At 38.4% G+C, this 22,196-nt stretch overlaps 1 protein-coding gene across 3 annotated transcripts; it reads right to left on the reverse strand.

Annotated features, from left to right (window-relative positions):
* Nucleotides 1–140: 140 nt before the first annotated feature.
* nadka (NAD kinase a) lies at nucleotides 141–21,336 on the reverse strand. 3 transcript variants are annotated; one of them, XM_062427266.1, is made up of 12 exons: nucleotides 21,207–21,336; nucleotides 20,102–20,278; nucleotides 16,126–16,209; nucleotides 6,707–6,836; nucleotides 6,275–6,383; nucleotides 6,074–6,159; nucleotides 5,854–5,956; nucleotides 5,571–5,713; nucleotides 4,697–4,796; nucleotides 3,735–3,892; nucleotides 3,292–3,374; nucleotides 141–2,778 (listed from the first exon to the last, which is right to left on the reverse strand). In XM_062427266.1, exons 2-12 carry the CDS (start codon nucleotides 20,251–20,253, stop codon nucleotides 2,631–2,633), a joined length of 1,296 nt encoding a protein of 431 aa, XP_062283250.1. In that variant the 5' UTR covers nucleotides 20,254–20,278; nucleotides 21,207–21,336; the 3' UTR covers nucleotides 141–2,630. The 3 variants fall into 3 exon arrangements, with proteins under 3 accessions (XP_062283250.1, XP_062283249.1, XP_062283251.1); XM_062427265.1 differs by having other exon boundaries at nucleotides 20,066–20,278; XM_062427267.1 differs by lacking the exons at nucleotides 16,126–16,209; nucleotides 20,102–20,278; nucleotides 21,207–21,336 and adding an exon at nucleotides 10,088–10,498.
* Between the last annotated feature and the right edge of the window lie 860 nt (nucleotides 21,337–22,196).

Below are 22,196 nucleotides of genomic sequence, written 5' to 3' on the forward strand. Positions count from 1 at the left end.
AGTGAAAGTGGTTACCCGGCTGTAACTTGGAATTTAAATTGAGTGAATACGACATTGTCATAATTTATGGGACCAAATATTATACACCCACATGCAGGATTCAGATGTGAAGCACGTTGATCAAACAGGAGGATACACACTTAAAAGTTTCTCTCTGTTTATTAAAGTGCTCTGACGGAATAAAATAGCAGAATTCACTTTAAAAACATTAACAAACTTACCTATACAAAAGTCAGAGTTAGAGGCTCTCAGAGTTACAAAAGTGAAAAGCACTTTGAGACTTGACAATGCTTCATAAAAAAAGGGAAGTCAAAGCCCGCACTGCTGCTGTTGTGAAACTGTAGCATCAAAGTACAGTAGAACTGGACTTTACTGGCCCTGACATTTTAAACCAGTATCAATTTTCGCACATGGGTTAAAGAAGGTCACTGTTCAAGTTAACCTGGAAAGCTTTTTGTGTAAGTGTGGGCTCTATTTGAATGTACTTTACTGTACTACAAGTTCTGCTGACACGTTACAAACTGTTTAAAATCTGAGTTTAAGATGAATATTGTTAAAATAGACTTTGCATCATCAACAAAAAAAGAATTAACTGAATAATGTATTCATGTAAAAAAGTAACAAATAGATTTATTTTCAGCAATGATACATTGTAAACTGGTTAATAAACATATAGACTTAACAAAATACATCTTATTCAAGCATCACATATATACACATACTCAGAGTTAAAGGAATGATTGCCTTTAGAGCTCGGTTGGTCCTTTTTTCACCTTCGTTTTTTCACCCGAACACGATTAGTTGAGCCAATTCACCAAGTATATATTAACATCTAAAAATGATATCCAAACAGATATGTAAGGTAGGCCACCTTAAAGTATTTAGCAAAGACTGCAGTGGCAAACTGAAAACAACAGATTCACCAAAGTCTGTAAAAAATCGATTATTCAACACACACTCACTTACATTTCAGACCATGGTCACTTTTGGGGGCATTACATAGACTTAAATTCATTTCCTGGAGACTTACGCAGACCCCAACCATCACCATAACTTGTTTAACCTTAACCATAACATTAACCACTAATCCAAAAATCTTTTTCCCACATAAGGACACAGCTTTAGTCCTCAATTGGACAAGCCATCCCCAATGAAATCTGAAATTTGTCCCCAAAAGTAGCCTATGACAGACACACACACACACACACACACACACACACACACACACACACACACACACACACACACACACACACACACACACACACACACACACACTCTCTCTCAGACCATTAAAGCCCACAGACGTTTGTCTATAAAACCTAGACAGAGTTCAGCTATGGCTTAAGAAGACATTGTTTAAAAAACCGATGTTAAAAGACGTTGAAACATCCGAACTGTGGTCTCCTTGCCTGGAATGAACATAACCTCCTGACACAACACTTCATCCAACGCATTTACTACATGACTGCAGAACAGAGGTACTGTAATGTAACATACTAAATATTTCAATTAGTTGATTACGTTTCATGTGCTGCAGACAGCACAGACTACAGTCAACATTTAATTAATCAGAAAATGAACAAATCACAGATGTGTGGTGTATGATTTTAAAAAATGACCATGAAGGAAACTTAAAAAAAAAAAAATCTATACATTAATGATACCAGTGTTTAAGGCACAGTCTGTACAGTCGGGCCACTACTGCCAAGTAATCTTCTCTTCCCCAAGATGCACCTAGAAACTGTGTAAAACATTTGCCATTCATCAATGGCATTACATCAGTTTTTCCTGATTTGATTAACAAGATAATTCAGGGAAAGTTTGATCTGACAAATTTCTTTACAATTCTCCAAAAAAAGAAAAAGAAAAAAAAGGTGCAACTCTGCCTTTACCTCTGTGAGAACTAGCTTGTGTTGTTTATAAAGTAAAAGGTGTGTCCCTGCCATCCACCTTAAAGATAAAAAAGTGCTAGAACAGACCTGATAACACCCATTCAGAGTATTGCAATAACTGCCATCCACAGCTGACCGTGTGCATTTTAGTCCAAGAACATCCCAATTTTTGCATTTCCCTTTGATCACTAGACAAAAAAGAAAGCATTTTGACTTCAAAAGGCCAGTTTTCCACAGGCATCTGAGTGAAAACACACAGGGACGATCCTGGACCAACAGTGGGGCCAAACTCCATTCAAAAAATCCACCATTTTAACGTGCTTGCACAGTAAAACATAACAGTATCTTTTGGGGAATTTTATAAGACTCCTCATTAATGCTGCATATTTTTAACATTAAGATGTTACTAATTCTCTGAGTAGCTTGTGTGAGACTGATTAGACTCAATGTTTATATTTGCTTGCCTCTTATTCCCACAATCTGATTCCACTAAAATACAATATGGTGGACCTGCAGCCAAAGTGCTAGATGTTTCATTACTCATTGACGCAGTCTTTTATAGAATCATTTGATGAAGAGCGACATTATTGTGGCAGATATTTTTGAGTGGAGTTGGAGACCTTCAACCCATTGAAATATGAAACGGCACAGCGCACGGTCAAGGTAAAAAAAAAAAAAAAAGACTCAGGAGTCCTGGAAACCTCGAAGAAGACCTAGAAGATTGCCGAAACCGCTTCAGAACTCCTCGTCCTCTGAGCTGAGGTAGTTCTGCTTCTTCCTCACGTTCCAATGTAAACACTGGGCCAGGCTCTCGAACCAGTCATTGACCGGGTCCCGGAAACAGATGGAAGGAACGGGGAAGCAGGAAGTAGTGATGGTAATACTGCAACAGAGATGAGAAGGAAGACAAAAAAAAAAAAAAAAAAAAAAAAAAATCACAAAAGCTGATTGTTACAGAATTCTTAAGGTCATATGAAGAAAGAAGAGGCCAGGTATTTGCAATCACACGAAACAAAAGAGGAGGTGTTGACATCAGTTTAAGTAAGATGACTTCCTTATGAGGAAACACTGGGTATGTGTGGAATTATGGCTCGAGTAACTCAAAATGACTGGCAGCTCATTTGGTGAACCAGAAAGGTGATTATCTCTGGACGAGTTACATAAAGGAAGGAGCTGGATCTGACACACATGGGACACACTTGGCCTCAAGCCCATTAGGCTGTTTGATAAGGTTACATAACAAAGCCTGTAAGTGTTGAGACAGCTGCTGCGGGAGTTAACCTTATTACCCATTACTGAGTCTGGGTTTTGTTTTGCTCCATTTACTCTGCTTCACCCTCATTGTCTCTGTGTACCATGTTTGTGTGGTTAAGGTGAGCTCAGTATGTGGACTAACCTGTCTCCGTGGCAGATCTCTTGTCTCTTTCTTCCATCAAAGGACACCCAGGCTGTGTTTCTGGCACCGCGTGAGAGCATGATCTGAGAATGTAGAGATGTCAGACTTTATTTTTTACATCTCCAATCTCTCTTTATACCAAAATACACAGTTTCAAAATAAATTACAGAGATTCAGATGAAAATAATTTAAATTTTATGTCTAAAATCTTTATCAAAATGTTGCAATCACACAAAGCTAGAGGGAAGCTATCCCTTTAAAAAATGTTATATTTAAAGATATTAAATGTTGAAGGATGCATGTGACAGTACTGCACGTTTTAAATTGATTGATGAGGAAGAAAACATGCTAAATGTGTAAAAGTGTGAAATCACACCCACCACATTTAGCAAATAGCTTGATTTCAGACACAAACTAAAGATTGAAGCGGTCAGTGTAAATACCTTGAGCTCCACCCCGGCAGGCACCACGATGGGTCTGAAAGAGAGCGAGTGTGGGCAGATGGGGGTGATCATGATGGCTGGGACGTTTGGATGGATCATGGAAGCGCCTGCTGCCACCGCATACGCTGTACTGCCTGTAGGTGTAGATACTATCACACCTGAGGACACACACACACACACACAAAGTTACAAAGTCATCTAAAAACTTCAGGGTGGCACAAAAAAAGGAATAAATTACATCCTTGTATGAAAAATCTGTCATATCTTAGGGAAACTATGATGTATTTAGACATTTATTCAATTGTTTAGTCTATGAAAATGGCAGAAAAAGTCAACAATTCCTATCACAAGTTTCCAGAGCCTGCAGCAATGTTTTACAAAACAGAGAACAGCAGCAAAGCCTCACATTAGAGAAGCAATAAGCAGTAAATGATTTGATCATTTTTAATATTCAATTAACTATTTAGTTGATTCATTGTTACTTGATAAATGATTTTAATTGACTATTATACTACACTAATAAAACATTTTAATACTAATTTAGACGTAACATGTCTGCATTAAAAATCAAACAGGACTTGTGCAGTGATCACTTCAGTCACAAAATGTCACCACTGTGCTGTGTATTAGTGACTTTAAGTGCTTTTAAATAATATACTATTACATAACTTTAGATATATTACTATACAAAATTTAAAAATAGAGAAATAATAGAGTATGACTGACTGAAACTGTTTTTAAATGGGAGTCACTTGTATCTCTCATGTGACTGTAATGTCTAGAAACATCGGTACAAAGTACGATCCTGCTGGGATGTGAAGTTGGAAGTGGGAGGTGCAGTGACTGAACTTTGCCCTCCACACAGACTGACCGCACTCTGATACTGGTCTTGTTGAAATGTGGTCGTGCAGCACAACCTGGACTGACCACATGTAAGTATTTACATTTCTCAACTCACTCACCGTCTCCCTGCACTGTGGTAATGAGGTGTCCGTCTAGAAAGAGGTCAACATTGGATAGATAGGACGAAGGCCCTCTGTCCACCACCACCTCGTTCAGCACCTGAAACACACAGAGTGAAAACAGACTCACGTGTCAATTTGCGGTTTTCCAGTTTACCACCAATAACATGACTGACACCTTGTCTACACTACTTCAAGCAGCAGATGAGCAGCATTTACAGTTCTGTCAGTGTTTACGCTGACATGTGGTTCTTTAACAACAGGTTTAAATCCTGGAGGCATTGGCTGAGTCATGATGTTGACACCACGTAGGTGAGCTGTTTTGTTGTAGACTATTTAAAGTGCAGACTGACACTGTAGGACCTGCATCCTGTAGCTAATTGATAAAAAACACTGTTTCTTTATTAGGACTGGCTGCTATCACTGTAGCAGTTTATTTTTTTCTCTGTCATTATGAACATTAAAGGACAGGTTCACAATTTTTAAATCTGTCTAAAACAATAGTCAGGTGCCCAAGTGAACAATGAAATAGGTTTTTTTTTGCCATTATCATCCCTTCATTTAACTGTTTAAAGTTGATCTGAAGCTCATATCAAGCTTCAGTCATCAAAGGAGTCAAATCAAGTAGATATGCTTCAACATTATAGTATTTTTAGAGCCAAAAGTTCCTCTTTTTGTTACTACCACCACAGCTCAACAGTAAACACTGCCTGAGGAAACACAAAGAGCCTTTTTTGATGCTAAAAAGACTGTAAATGTGGCAGATATCCACTTGATATGACTAACTCAGACTGCTATCCAAGTTTTAACAAGATAAAGGTGTGTAAATATTAATGCCTGCAAAAACTGCATTGGTTTAAGGGTCAGACTTTACCTGATACTGCACGGCTTTGCGGCTACTTTCGATGTCCCCGTTGGTCAGGATAATGCCCTTTTCGTCCACTCTGGCCTTCTTGTCCCAGTTCTCTTTAAGCACTCGCACTTTCAAGCGACTGCGCAGGACGATGGCAGCGTTACCTACATACCAATGCAAACACAAATACGTCGTGTCTCTGTTGCAAAGGAAAACTGCAGCAAAATATATAATTAGCAAAAACAGGATGGGGTGTTTATGACAAAGACAAATGCTGACAAACAGGCTGCAGAACCTATAATACCTTCAATTATTTGGGTGACCTGAGACTGGTAGGTGTCAAATTTAAAAGGTGTCAAGAAGCCCAGGGAGCCCAGGTGGAAGGCCATAACTGGTGGAACACTTTCCTACAAACAAACAAAGGAATGGGAGGAATGTTATTTTGCACCAGAAAATGTACGAACCCACACACACACACACAGGCTGGTTTTAGAAGTGATGACCGCCACCACGTAGTTAAATACCTGGAAGAGCGAAGATGCATACAATAAAGTCCCATCTCCACCAAGACAGATGATGAAGTCCACACGATTGGAGATGTCATCAAGATCTGAGAAAAAATATAAAGACAATAAGATTAACATATCTCATATAAAATCTTGACCCAATTTTTCATACGTAGTGTCCATATGATCATAACAAAGTTGACAAGCTGCTTTTCATACCTTCTCTGAAAGTGCAGAATTTCTTTGTGATGGCTCCGAAGTTTTCATCACCAGAAATGGCCGGGTCCTCCAGAACTTTCTTTTCCACGTAAACAATCAGGTTTTTCATCTACAACAACAGATAAACAGACACAGGTTTAGTAATAGTCACAAAACGAACAAAACAAAAAAATCTACATCTATATGGAAGTGGCAAAAGTGTGGCTTGATGGCTTATGGTCACCCTAATCAAGTCATACTCATACAAAGCATAGTTTCTGTATTAGTTTTATCTGACAGCAATGAACTGTGAAGTAAAGAGATGTTCACGTTGATCCCTCACCGGCTTCCCACCAGCAAACACTGTCACTTATGTTTGTTGTCAAAAGCTTCCCCATCACAGTCTGTGGTCAACACTGATTGGTTGAGTGTGAGTGAGTGTGTGGTTCATACCTCGGTGAGGAATATGCAGAGCTCTTTGAAAGGCTCGAGCAGACTGGCATCTCGGATCTTCTTGATGACAAGGACACTTTTTGGGGGCTTGTTCCACGTCAGTCTCTGGCTGGCGGGGTCCTGAATGTGCCTGGACACACAAATGGTAAAAGGTAAATGGACAGCACGTAAATACTCATCTAACTCATACACTGATAGCAGGGGATAGGTGGGTGCAGCTATCTGGAGGACTTTTGGGGTTCAGTCTCTTGCCCAAGGATACTTCAACATGTGGACTGGAAGAGCTGGGAATCGTATCGCCGCTCTTCCGATTAGTGGACAACCCGCTCTGAGTCACAGCCACCACAAATACAACTTTCACCTTAGGAGGGAGCCTCAGATTGTGGCTGATGTAACATCTGTTAACTAACTGAAGTGTCCTGCTGTCTAACATAACCAGGACTACTTAGCACCTATCCAATTATAGGGACTGGCTTAACGTCTAGCTCTGTTGGCACTTTACTGCTGACCCTCATGTGCTGTCTGCAGCACCTTAACTCAACCTTTGACACTGACTGTGAGACAAGTTTTTTAATGTTTAGAAAAAGCCGTAAAAAAAAGGAACGATAACGACGAGTGTGTGGAATTTTGAGAGAAAAGGCAGCAGACGAACTGAGATTCAGCTTTAACAGTGCTTCTCAAAGAGGGCAAACGTCTTTTTAAAATTCAGTGTTTCAAACCAACTTATGAAAGACAGGAAGCCACGAGTTATGAGAATGTTCTCAGAAAGAAAAACGCAACACAAAAAAGGACTAAACTTACAGGAGGCATGAAAATCTGAACTCCCCACAGGCTGAAATAAATCAGAATCATATGGAAAATGGGTACGTAAGTTAAAAATTGCCAAAGGGTGCAAGTCTAGGATTATTTAACAATGCCAAAGTCTGTTGACTTAAGTTAGTTACAGCCCTCAATGGTTGCAGCTCTGTCATACTTATTACGAGTTTACTGATTGTACAACAGGCCTGGTCTGGTTCTCACACAATAATGTATTTTGTAACATCATTTCAGCTTTGAAGCAGCTGTTTTCTAAATATTCAGTAGCTATTATCATGCATTTATGTATTGCCTAAATGTGGGTATTAGTTCACTAGACAGAACTGTTACACATGTTTCAAAATAACTCACTTTATTAATGAGTAGTTGATCTCAAAATACTTAAATGTTGGTGATCACACCTCTTAATGTACCACATCTCATTACTCCTATGAAATCTCTCATGATGTATATGATTTCAAATAGGAACAAATTTAGGCAACTGAAAGCTATCAAGGTGCGTATGATACCTTCATCAAAGGCAAACCACACTGCTGGGTTCATATGACCAGTTGTAAGTTGTACATGCAGGCAGGGTTACCCCACCACAGGCTGACCTCATACACTCTCAGTACTGAACTTCACAGCCATTTGCTTCGCTTCTAATTGCTTGTAAAGCAGCGTCAGTATTACACAGTGACATTTACGCCAATCACATGTGGAGAATGGCAGTTTCAAGCATCTCTAAAGCCTTGCTGTACCAATCAGTGGACTGTATGAAGACTAAATGGGATGATTTTTTTTTAAAAATTTGCATCTGCTCAAAGGACAATCTGACTCAATTTAATTACATCAGAAAACATAAATGAGTTATCATATGGTTATTATATTTAATATTTTACTTCCAGTGAGTGGTGTTCCCCTACACACAGCTCATGTGAATATTTATTTATTACTGCAGCGGTGGTTGACCATGTGATATGGTAGTAGCTTGCAAACCAACAGGAGCAAATACAACATTTACTATTGTTAAATAAATCATGAGGGAAATGAGCAAAGCAAAGCTGAATGTTATTTCACTGAAACAAGATGTTCAGGAATATAAAGTTACCTTAGTTTACAATGCTGCTTACACTTTGCCCAAAGCTATGATAGGAGGCTTCCTCGTATTTTCTTAACTTTGAATTGCCTGATTTGTTTGCTTAATGGGAGTCACCTGGTTTTCTTTTCTTCTCTGTCAAAATGTGACCATCTTCTACTCAACATGTCGTTGTGCTTTCTGAATAAATCTTTCTAACTTGAATCCCGAGATGCTTGCTAGCAAAACTGATTCTTTTCAGTTTAGTTCCCCTTCACATTTTTTCCTTCTGGTCATGCAGCCACACTGCAATGCGTCTACACCCCCGGGGAGAGGCCCAGAGTCTACGCTACATTCATGTCATATTTGTTTCAGTGTAAATACAAGCTGCAACCACTTTACTCAGAAATCAACTCTGCTCAAGCAAAGATGACATGGCAACACGAACGTCAACACAATTACTTGGAAGTTTCAGCAACAACACTAGAGGATGTAATCCAGCTCTTTCACTTCTATGACATGTGTCATGACACAAGAAGAGAATGCCAGGAGATGCTATAGATCCTTTGAAATCATCAGCTTCTTATTTTGGGTTAAAAAAAAAGGCACACACCAGCTAACACTCTATGATGGAAGATTTGACCAGTGAATGAAATACATACCTCACACAACATTCTTTAGACAAAATCACACAGGAACAAAGTAATGCCATGAATACATTATAACATATCCTGTTCCTGTTTTCTTTTCTACTCACGAAGTATGAAGAACACCAAATATGATCAAGTTAGACACACACGCACCACAATCTAAAGCCTCAAAATTTCCACAGTGTGTTTGGAGGTTATTGTGTCCGTCCACTGTCGCATCGCAACTTAAAAAAAAAAAAAAAAAGGCACCACAGTTGGAGGCAAACATCCACTTACTAAATTAACTGAACCTGATTGAACTGTAATGAAATTCACCCAAACACAGAGGAGTACAGATACAGAGCCGGAGCTGTGCTGGCCGGGTTTCAAATACAAACAGACGACACAAAGCAAAACTTCATTAGCATCTGAAGCGGGGACGAGCTGTGGTCTAATCAACCAACAGTTTCTCATCTGACCACCTCAAAGCATCCCTATCCTGACCTTCACCTTTCATTCAACCACCCCGCTCTGTCCAGACCACCGCCAGCCTGTGATAACATGCAAACACTGCACTTCTAAACTGCCACAACCACTACCAAACATGGTGCGACTGAACCTTAACATCCCGCCAACCCTGGACACCAAAGCCAAATTTAAATCCTTTTTTTCCTGTTTCTTTAATAGACATAATTTGTCTAAACCTTTGAAGCCTGACATCAGTTTAATATTACTATTAGCTCACTGCAGGAAAGCACTGTGAACATCTGCTTGGCAGTAATCCATGCGCTGCCCACTGCTGCCAGTTAATATTTCACCCAGCAAACATGTTCTCTCTGTTGAGAAACAGACAAGGAAGATGCTAAAAACTCAGCTCACCATTTCCACACTTTGTTCTCGTCGTGCTTCACGGCAGACTCCTGCAATACGCACTGGTTGAACTTCATGGTTGTACACATGTAACAAGGATGCTGCTTTGGGGGGTCCACTCAGCTGGAGAACGAGGCTCTGTCCGCCTGGCCCGCGCTGACACAACAACTCATGCTGCCTTCAACAACTTCCTCGAATGTAACACATTGCAGAGCTGCTGGAGCAACTGAGTGAATTCACTTCTTGCGGTGCGAGTTATGAGTCAGTCACCGTCCGTCTGAAGGGCTGAGTGAGGATGAGAGTCTCTCCATACGCTGTGGTCGGGCTCCCGGATCAGCTAACAAGCCCTCCAGCTGGCTTCACTGGTGCTATATTTGTCCCAGTGAGGACTTAACACTAAACCTTCCTGGTGTATTCTGCTGCTGAATTAAAGCTCTCACTCATCTTAAGGTTGACTTCATCTCAGCTCCCGCCCACTCAGCTGTACTGGACACTCCCATTTTAAAGGAAGTGCTTTCCTCATAGGGCAGGTGTGATTTACTGGATCCAAACAATGACACAGCTGTTCCTAGAACGAGTATATCCACTGTAATGATTACGTAGTATTACGTAGAGAGCCGAGGCCCAGCAGATAACTTAAGGGAACATTAAATTTGGAGTCAGTGCCCTGAGGGTGTAAATGTAATCAGGTTGGATCAGGTAAAACTCTGATATGTTTATCAGAGAGCCTCACCTGAGATTTTATTTTCTTTGACTCATTTATTTCTGTTTTGATTTCTTTTACATTTTCTTCTGCTTCCCTATGTGACACAGGTTTTTAAAACTGACCCGAATCAACCTGAATATCTACTAGCAACATCACCACAGTAGCACTTCCATCACATCAGAAATATTCCAAAAATGGGCAGCTTTCTATTACAGTCAGACTCAGAAACTCTTACTCATGCTTTGTCACCAACAGAACAGATTACTGTAACACCCTTTTCACTGGTCTTCCTTTAACAGCCATCAGCTTCATTCAAAATGCAGCTGCCCGTATCCTAACTGGGAGGTTTACAACAGCTCCGCTGGCTACCTGTTCATTACAGGATTGACTTTCAGATTCAGCGCCTGGTGTACAAAGCACTGAATGGTCTGCAGATTTCTCAGGTCACAGCAGGACAGTCGGTTCCTCCAAATCGTCAGTGCAATCAAACACTGGTGACAGAGCCTTTAGTGTTTATACACCTAACCTGCTGAACTGAGGGTTGCACCCACGCTATCTTCTTTTAAACATAAGCTGAACACATTTTTATTGAACTTTTAATTAGTTTTTTGTCATGTATGCAGGTCATTATTTTCTACTATTCCATCACTCGGCAAAGCACTTTGAATCGTTCTTCTATGATACCGTGCTATACCGATAAAGTTGAACCTATTAGAGATATCCCGAAGAGGGGAGGTCGGGGGGGGGGGGGGGGGGGTTTGGTGACCTTGCTGTGCTGGATATAGCAGTCCTGAGGAGGAGAGAGCTGTTCTGTCTTTCTGCCATCCTCATTATCAGCAAGGCTGGTGTTACAGAATGTGCTTGGTGAGGGTGGAAGGAGGCAACATGGCAAAGATTGGTTGGGGGGGGGGATTTTATCAGCGAATCAAATTCAACTTAAAGATATGGGCTGATCCACTATATGTGCTTCATGCAAATACATTTTAGTGTGTTAGTTAAAGATGAATATGTATAATCGAATACATCAACACAACAGTTTGAAGACTATATTTAGTGAGCTAATACATTTCCAAGAGAAAGCTATGTGAACCTCATTAGATTCACTTATGGCTGCCAAGTTAAAGAGGTGTGAGGTAGACATGGAGAGAGAGAGAGAGAGAAACTCAGGATCAGGAAATCAAATCCTGTACTTTTCGTTATTATTGATGATCATTATATTAACACTTGCATCATTTCAATGAGTCAGCTATGCAGGTTATGCACTCAGACAGTTCAGTTTTACAGGCTTTACAGGCTGAATCCAGGACAGTTGAAATTCCCCTCTCCAACGGTTGTGGGGGGGGGGGAAAGAAGGAAAGAAAACTTTTATACCAGTAAACATCACCTTTTATGAATGAATAAGCTGATGATGTATTTTATGTCAAGTAACATAACTTCACCTATCATGTTACAATCAGTTTACAGGAAAAGAGAAAGTGGCATGCTGACCTGCTGGAGGGGGAAGTCCTGAGTGAGTTATACTACCAGGCCTACATGAGTGAGTGATGTAATTCTGCATTACAGGAATACAGCAGGATGTTCTTACTTCCTACTATCCCACTGCAGCCACTGTTCTGTTAATATATATTCTGCAAACCACAAACCTAGTTCTGCATATTATTGATGGTATTCAATTTTATTTTTAGCTTAGGGACCTGGAAACATCATCTGCTGTATAAAAAAAGTGCTGTTTTGTAACTATATATGGTATTATACACATCAACATATATGTTTTATTTGTGTTTATGTGTGTATTCAGAATTTAAAATGTGCATTGATGTGGAAAATGGAGTGTGAGATGCAACATGTTGTAACTGTCTTCAGGTACAAAGACATCTGTCATGTTCTGTGACAATGTAAGAAACTCATTAAGCGGACGGAAGATTTTTAAGTTGAAAACATTACTACCTGCAGTATCACTGTAAAGTCTGATATGTTCCTGCTGACGGCAGTTGTTTATTAGGCTGATTGTTAAGGAAAAAAGAAAGACAAAAGGTTTTCCATCATCTCCTTGGGTGGTTTTGTGTCTTGCCTCAGGGTGTGTTCAGGGCGTTGGAGAGCAACATAATGGCCTGAGATTCTCTCTAGTTAACCACTAAATGCTCCCCAACGATTAATGCCCAAAGCAATACCAAAAATAACCAGCTGGCTGTGCAAATCTACCCTTAAACAGTATCACAACCACACCCTGCCACAGAAAGAGGGCATGAAGTGGTCCGTTAACAGTTTAAAAGGTGACTTTTTTTACTTTGATCTTTTGTGGCAAAGCAGGTTTTTTTTTTATTGCTTCATCATTTAAAGTGCAATGCCTATATTCAATAATTATAACTTTATCTGTATGGCACTTTTAGAAAATAATAAACAAAGTGCTTCACAGTGCAGAGTACAGACACAGGATTTCACTGATGAAACAGGTCCTATACATAGAACTGCAGTGCAACCTAACCTTGTTTTGGATGTAAAGATAGCTTTGGGTTTTGCTACTTTTAACTTGTCTAGCAGCTTTAGATTTGAGGAAGCTAATCCTTCAATTGAAACAATCAGTGCTGCCAGCCACTTATATGACTGAGGGAAGCACGAGGCCAACAGTTCAACCGGGCTTTGACTGGAAAACGCCAGGTCTTTCATAACTCTGCTTACTGACTCATTATGGAAGACCTGTGCAGCAGCAGGTGGACACATTATCATTAACTCCTGTTTATAACGCAATCCAGTGCAATAGCTGTGCAACAGTTGAATACTTACAGTCTTTGTGTAAAGTGTTTAACTTGTGTTGATACTGTGTCAGAGTGCGTTTGATATCATTCTGTGGTCTGCTGAATGTGTTGCATTATATATTCATGTTTAAACAAGACCAACACCTCCAACACCCTTTACAACCTCTACGAAAAACCAATGTTAGGAGCTTTGTGAGGTTGGTAGGGACGTTGCATTGGATTTCTTCTTTATTGTTGAACGGATAAGTTAATCAATTCATTAATTAAAATAAAATTAATTTGCAACTACTCTGATGATCGATTAAGTCACTTTTCTCCTTTTCCAGCTTTTTATTTATCTTCTATGATAGAAAACTAAATATATGTCTTGCGTATAACTGTATATATGCCTTCAAATAGCTTGTTTTATTTGACCCACAGTTCAAGTTTAAGTGTGACAATTCATTCCTGACCTTGAAAACGAGTGTTTGACAAAAGTCATTTTAACTCACAGTCCACTTACTACCTTTATACTGGAATTTCAACATTCTTTCACAATCTTGATCAATGGATGGAGCACTGGAAAAAGCTTGTAATTGGATGTGAGGAACATTCCTTTACTGTAGGTGTGGAGCCTTTGGCAGGGTTAGTGGTTAGATAATAATGCTTAATTACAAGATGACATGCTCTGTTTAAACCCACAGAAGCCCATTTTGGTTTGGAAAGATATCAAATCTATAATTCTTATTAATTAATGAAAGATGTCAGATATTTCTGTTTGATGTAACAGTGCATCCATAAAAGATATCCTTGGTTTCAATATTCCAATAAAACAGGTTGAAAAAGTATAAATATGTACGTGACATTGCTGTACAATGTGCTGTGTTATTTTTTCTGACTCTGACGTTACATAAGAGGATGTTTCAATATTTAGGTGCAAGACTGGACTCATGCCTCTCATAAACCACCAGTTTAGGAGAAGTGAACCATACAGTATGCTGTATTCACCAGTTGCACAGTAGATGCGCAGGGGAGGCTGGTTTTAGTGTTCATTGACTCTCACCAGAAATAAGTGAGACTGATGTCACTCAACCACATGATACTCAGCAGTGTGGTTTGGGTGCACAACAACACTTTCAGTCTCAAGAAAAGTTTCATTTTATTTGAGGTAGCTGCCTAATTTAACGATTCTATCAATAAAATGAGCAGCTTAAGTGGTTAGCTGGTAGTTGGTGGTGTTTAATGGTGTTTTAACGTAGTTGGAGGTGTTCACAATGTTTCAAGTCTTAAACAGCAGTCATGTCCATATGAAAAGTGAAAGAGGTTTTCCACACTGTAATCATTCCTCCTGTTCATACCGGCTGTTAAAATCTTATTTTGTGCAAAAATGCATTAAAATGTTTAGCTTATATTTTATTTAAGTTTTTTTTGGCCATTTCTGCTTTATTTTATAGTGATAGTCAGCACAGCATGCACTGTACAATGTGGCAGGAAGCCAGATGCTGGTGGTTAGCATTTTCTAAAAGTTAAAAAAAGTTTTGTCTGGTGGCCACTTAGCCTCAACACCACAGAACCAAAACCATCTCTGACATTTTACCTTTCTTCAGGGGATAAATGTTATCTCATAAGAATCAGTGGAAAATTGCCCAATCTGGCAACATTCCATGGGCGTCAAATTTTTCTGCTCCCCGATCCAGTTATTTTTTGCATGCTGTTTCAACCAATCAGGAAACGGAACATACTACTTTCGGGAAGTATCCCTATCGGCACAAAGACAATGCCTTTTGGCAGCACATTTTCATTAGTCATCACATGTTTCTGTAATTATGTGTGATATATATAACATTAACACATTTATACACACAACACAACTGTAACGTTGAATGATATCTACTTGATTTGACTCATTTGGACGACTGAAGCTTCATATAGGCTTTAAAAAAATTGTGGACCTGTCCTTTAACTGACCCTTTAGCATCAAACCAAAATCCACTGAAGTTAGAACTGAATTTTCTTTGCTGGCCAAGTAAAACGATACTTCAATGATGATACATTAGATAGCACAATAAAAGAGAAGGCAACTCTCTGAGATAGGAGCTTGACTAGTAACACTACATCTCTTTGCCTTTCAATAGGGAGGAGGTTTCCTGTGAAAACTAAATGAAACCACTTCTGGACGGGGTCTGTTAGAAGTCAGCTGTACTGCACACTCCTTTTTCTTTTCAACCAAATGTTTAAGCTGCACTCTTTAATGCAGTATGTGGAAGTGCTGTTAACCTAACACCTAACTGCTCTGGTTAAAATCATACTGATCATTTCTTTGTAGGTCCAAAGGAAAGAGAAAGGAAAAAGACTAAAATACGACTCAATAAACATCTGACTCAAAAAGTGGATATATTACTAATTATAAAATGAGGACAGGAACGACACCAAGTCTGTTTCTGGCCCAACAAGATCTACAAGCAACAGCAATTGGCCTGAATGATTTCTGGTGTTGCACAAACTGAACTGACGCTCCTATAGAAATCCAATGATTCATGGTTTCAACAAAAACAACAGAACAAATGTTCTCCATGATGTAAAAAACATAATCTCCATCTACTTACATGACTGCGTGTGGATTCTGGAGCATGCATGCCTTTGGGCCGAATGTGGTCACAGGGCTTGGTCCATGAAGTGATTGAGTCCTCCTGAAACAAAACATTCTTGTCAGGGTAATGGAAACTGTTTGTCAGGTATTTAAATGAAGATCTATGGAAATAACTGGAGAACACAAGCTATTTTTACACAGGAGACACTGGAATTTTAAGAGTCACATTATCATTGTTTACTGGACAGGTCAGGTAAAGTATAGCTTGAGCTTGATTGATGTCATACATCCTTCTTTGCTGATGTAGGTTTCTTAAAAATCCTACATTGCTAAATTTGTCTTTATGTAAAACATTGGATCAAATTCATTTCACTTTCAATTCTCCATTTTCATGAAAAAGAGAGAAGTAGAGTCAATGCGTGAGACAAACCACCAGTCTATTTGACTATCATTATAAAACATAACATGCTAAATTATGACCCTTCATACTGACTAATGGGAAACTGTTCATAGTTCCTGGAAAATGCTGAGAATTCATTATGAAATGTTTGGGTCTACCTTAATAGGAAAAACAAACACTGCTATCTATCCTACCTGCAGTACAAATACTGCATCAGTAATAATGAAATAAAGCCTTATTACTAATTAAATAACCATTAATATTAACATATCAGATATCGCTATCTACCCTGGAGGTCATGTACATGCAGATGAGGCAGCTTTCTGAAGAGTGGAAAAATTCTTTAACGCCCTGTCTGTATTAGACTTTGTTGAAACAATGCTATTGTATTAGAGGTGAAAGGTCAGTGATTTGTGTGGAGCAATACAAAATGGCGGATCCTTAATGAGACAAGCCTTTGTGCTGCATCACGTCGCTCAGCCAGCAAATCCTCTTAGTAGTCTGAATCTGGGAATTCACCATCTGCTGTTTCCTCGTTCTTTATGCTGCATTGATCAATATTTCCATATTAAAACTATGAAATGAACATGTGTAATGTGGTCCTGCTTGTAGTCTCAAACCCTCAGAGAATTGTGAGTATTTTTAGCTTCTTTTAAAGCATTGTTTTGGATTTACAGCATATTCACTGTGCAGTTCAGTCTCACTGCTCTCATCAACCCTGTTTCTAGCAGAGTTGGTGGAGACCAAAACAGAGCTGAAAGGAGTGAATATCGGCCTGAGATGACTCCAGTGAGGTGTGACATCAGGTGTGACAGTACGCACCATAACTTTAGTCATAACAAGGCAACAAGTTCAGTGTTTCTGTCCTCTAGAAGATCAAATGTATTAATACAGCTTCAAAAAAAGACATACTGTACTATGCTTTTTGTGATTTTCTGTAAATAATATACTGTTGTAATGCCGGATGTCTATGTTAAACATGGCCAAAGTTCTAAAATGAGCTGAACGCATGGAAAAATGCTGCCTTCAAGTCAAAAGTCAGGGCTTTGGCTCAGCTCTAAACATGTTTATGTTTATGTTTATATTTTTATTTTGTTGGCATATTTTGGATTTGGCTTCAAACATAGTTGGATTTATTTGAGAAGTTAATATTTCAAGTAAATAACAAGAAAAAAAGAGTTTAAAAAGTTAAATTTTACGACTATTGTTTGTTAACATAGCCTTTGGAGTCACCGAAAGTTTGATAAGGGGCAGCTTCGGGGAACTGGCCAATCAGAACAGAGTGGTTTGATCAGGACTTAAAGGTACAGTAGCAAAAAACGGCCTGTTTAAGACAGAGACTGAACTAAGGGGCTGCATTAAGAGCCAGTATCAGTTAAATAAAGAGAAAATACAGATATGGAAATGTGCATAATATGTCCTCTTTAACATTTATACATTATTATTACATACCTACTCAGCAAAAACAAAAAAGACAAGCAAGTGTAGAAACTGACGCTGAAATACATGAAAGTAGGTAAAGAGATATTAGAATATTGAGTATCAGTTAATAAACAATCACTACTACTAAAAATTTGATAACAACCGCTAACCTGATAAAATCATTCTGGACGGCTCTGTTTCTTTTTCTTCTAAATCTCTTTGGAAAACAAACTTTAATATAATTCTAAATAAAACTGTATAATAATAAGAAATACTGAGCAGATGCTGGTGAGGGTGATGTATAGAAATTTGACATGAGAGACACAGATATTTAAATCTTCATCAGGTTATTTCTTTTACATATCATCTTCTGTCTTTAAATGTTTCATCACATGACAGTCATAAAAACATTTAAAAATAAACTCAATAAAACTATATTTGTCGGGGTGTGTTTCAACATCTTAGTCATCTTTAAATTTCCTCATTTCCTCATCATATTAGTTTTTATTGAGCACACAACAACTATTAGTCGCTAACCAACATAGGTATACAGTGGGACAACTTCACAAATCAACACTGCTTTTACCAGTTTCATATAAATGTTATCAATATTAGTAAAAAAACCCTGTATATATATATATATATATATATATATATATATATATAAATAAATAAATAAATAAATAAAGTTAAATTCCTCCAATTTTACCAACACTCAAAGATGCTTCAGCCACGTTAAATGTTTAACTCCAAATGTTAAACTGTGTTCAGCTTGTCTTAATCTCTGACTTTACTTCAGGCTTTAAACTAAACTCACATTCAGGTCCTGAGCACCACGGGAACCCACTTCCCTCCTGTTTTTTGTTTTGATTTTTTATATGTCACTTCTGGACTTCTGTATTATTAGAAGGTAACTAGCTGATTCATCACTCTCCTATTCTAGTTTCTAAACACTTGTTTGTGTGCTCGTCTAAATTTATCATAAATCCTGTCAAATGTCAGAAGTGGCATTTCCAAATTAGGAAGAACTCAATAAAACTGTATTTGCAGGAGTGTGTTTCAACATCTCGGACAAGCGTAATCTTTATATTTCCTCATCGTAATGGGACAGTTTTTATTGGTGCTTTCAGGACGTGTTAAGGAAAGCCCACACCTTTTCACTTCTCCTTGTCAGAAACCCCATCACTGTTGCTAAAACATACAAACAAACCAATTGCAACATCCACACTGAACATATATTTACTTTCCGTTTCCCTGAAAACATTTCAGCGATGGAGGAGGGGAATGTACACAGACATGCACATTTCTCACATGTCTAAAGGTGGTGCAACACAGATCATGTCACAAGGCTGTTTCAGAAATGTTTTTTATTGCAACTAAGGGCAACAACAGCAGCTTCTTAGATACCACATAGAAGTCAGGTTATTGTGTTGTGGCAAAAGTGCTCTATTGAATTCAATAATCAATACGTAGACAGGTTTTTTTGGGGTTAAACAGTTGAAGAAATATAATGTTCCTTCAGTAACTTCATATCAGGCCTCTGACATACGCTTCACACGTCAGGTTTTGTCAAGTGAGTGTGGTTGAAATTTCACTTTAACCTTTTGAAAAACACAAAGCTCCTCCCTACCTACAGGAACTGATTACACCATGACCCTCCACTCGCAGCTTGCTCCTCCAGGCCCCCAGTACTAAGCTGTGCACGATGGGGGATCAACCCCTTTTGCTCTGCTGTACCAAACTTGTGGAATAGCCTTCCTAACAATCTCAGGGCAGCACAGACCCCAGACTCTTTTAAAAAAAAGACACCTCTCTATACAGAAGGCTTTTTCATCTTAATTCTTACTTATTTCTTTATGCTGTGTGTTGTAGGTTTTTAACGCTGTAGCACTTTGAGATTCAGTATGAATTAAATGTATTAGAATTATTATTATTATTATTATTATCACATTATGTGAAATTGACATGACAATCTGGGTGGATCATAACCTGCAAATACAGCAAATCTATGCATGTCTGATAACTATCAGAACTATTAGAAGTTTTGACTAAAGGCTGATTCTAAATGTATTGATAGGACCCAAATCATTTGTAAAAGCTTAGTAAATTAGCAATTACTCCTTCAGCTCATCACCTTGACAAATCGTGGTTCCCCTTCCTCAACTCCCACCTGTATTCAGACGAGCTGCCGGCGGACGAGGTGCTCAGGCTGCGGGTCTTCCTGTTGCGTCTCGTCAGGCTGCGGCCGGAGACCTCCCCTCCGTCACAGGCAGAGAAGCAGTACGGGGCAGCTTCCACTCGCACCTCCTCTCCACCGTCCATCTCAAACAGCCTGGCCGCAAGTAAACTGACAAGACAATCATTCATCAGGCTTGAGTTGATTATCAGTCAACAAAGATACACACAGGCTTCATGGAAACTCCACTGATAAAAAAAAGGGCAATTGAATTCATGTTTATTAAAACCTTACAAGCATTACAGTAATTAGAATTAGTTACAAACTGCCCTAAAACTTGAATCATTTATTCCTCATGCAGATTTTATTACTTTATTATTATTATCTTATCGTTTTAAAACTTTTATGACTTTTATTTTAGTAATTCCTTGTTGGTTGTGTGGTGGTGGCGTTTCTCTTTTTGTCTTATGAATGTTTCTTGCTTTCTTGTCTCTTGTTCTTGTTAATCTCAATAAGACTGAATAAAAACACATTAAAGTAATAACACATACATACACATACCCACCAGGCCGCACATATGTATGTACGCATTCAAGTATTCGTGTCGGTTTCATCGCTATTCACGTAACTTGGTTCAACTACACGGTTAATTCAATTGAAAACACTTCATAAATAGACACTTTAGAAACAAAGAGGTCACGAAACTTCTGTTATTCTTTTATTACTCTTAGAAACTTTAAGGTGATGTGAAAGTCTCACGTACTGTCACAATACAGAGACTGGGGCTTTACTCAGTTACATCATGTGAGGAAAGTTGGATAAACAGCTTAAGCTACAAACAGTTTCATAAACATGTTACAGCTCTGTAGCAGCCTCGTTATTACAAACTTTATAAATTATCTGTTTTGTAAAAAAAAAAAAAGTGTAATTACTGACAAACGTGAGCTAACTACAACAAGAAGCTCCGACGTGTCTGTTAGCAAATGAATGATGAGCTAACTGAGCTACTGTTTAGCTAGTCTGCAAGCTAGGCTGCTAGTTATAGACATGGACACAAAGCGTAATATCTTTCACTCCCGCGGGCGAATTTAACTCTTACCCACAACGTTACACCGGACAGCACAGATGTAGAGGCCAGCAAAGTGCCGCAGGGTCAGAGACTCACCATCATTTCATTAGATAACGCCGCTACACCATCTTACTTCACTGGAGAGCTGTCAACAGTCAGCTCATCACTTCCTGACACTCACCGACCAATCACAGGCTCTCCCCTCGTTGACGTCATGTTGGACGACCTCGTAGAACCAGTGTTAGTAATCCTATTAGTAAATAAAGTAATCATAAATATATACATTCAAATAAATACAATTCAAGTATATTTAAAGTATTTTATTATGTTATATATATAATAATATAAAATACATAGCAATAATAGAAATACATTATATGTAATAATATAATAATGTATATATACATATACACATATTATACGATTATTCAGAGGGACAGATAACAATGTAGTTACACTGTAATAAAAGTAAATAATTGAAATAGTTGGTTATTCTGTCACATCACATTTAACATCATTTTAACAATGCTGTTTCTGACAGGTTTTCAAATTAACCTTGTTAGGGATCCACTTAGTATAAATTCATAAATTCAGATTTTTAAAATGTCAATTAAAAAGTGTAAGTGTTTATTTTAATCAGGAGGATATTTGTATTGAGCTCGTGCTTCATTTATCTATATGCCTATAGTCATCAGATGTTTATTTATATTATAATTGAAAATATAAATGTTTATCTATATTTCAAAATTAGGAGTAAATTGTGTAACTTCTGTGTGTTTTCTGTGTGATTTAGAGCAGCTGTATACTGTATGTGACTTCACCACAAAGCAAGCAGGCAAGTTAAAGGTTTTACAGTTTGTCTGGATACTGATGCAGCAGAGCTGATCTGCATTGCTAGAATAACTTGCTCTGGGGTCCTGAGGCAATAATGAGCGCCACTGTGTGGCTCACTGCTCTAATAAAAATCTGTCCCTTCACAGTTGTACATTTTCCTCATTACATGTATTCATTTGTTAAAAC

Source organism: Scomber scombrus, chromosome 10, assembly GCF_963691925.1.
Source record: "Scomber scombrus chromosome 10, fScoSco1.1, whole genome shotgun sequence".
NCBI lineage: Eukaryota > Metazoa > Chordata > Actinopteri > Scombriformes > Scombridae > Scomber > Scomber scombrus.

Coding starts and splice junctions, on each gene's coding strand:
- nadka (XM_062427265.1), bottom strand. CDS start 20,253: ATGGACGGTGGAGAGGAGGTGCGAGTGGAAGCTGCCCCGTACTGCTTC. Junction 3,893..4,696: donor TACCACAGTGCAGGGAGACG/GTGAGTGAGTTG, acceptor GTGTGTCCTCAG/GTGTGATAGTATCTACACCT. Junction 2,779..3,291: donor GAGATCTGCCACGGAGACAG/GTTAGTCCACAT, acceptor TCTCTGTTGCAG/TATTACCATCACTACTTCCT.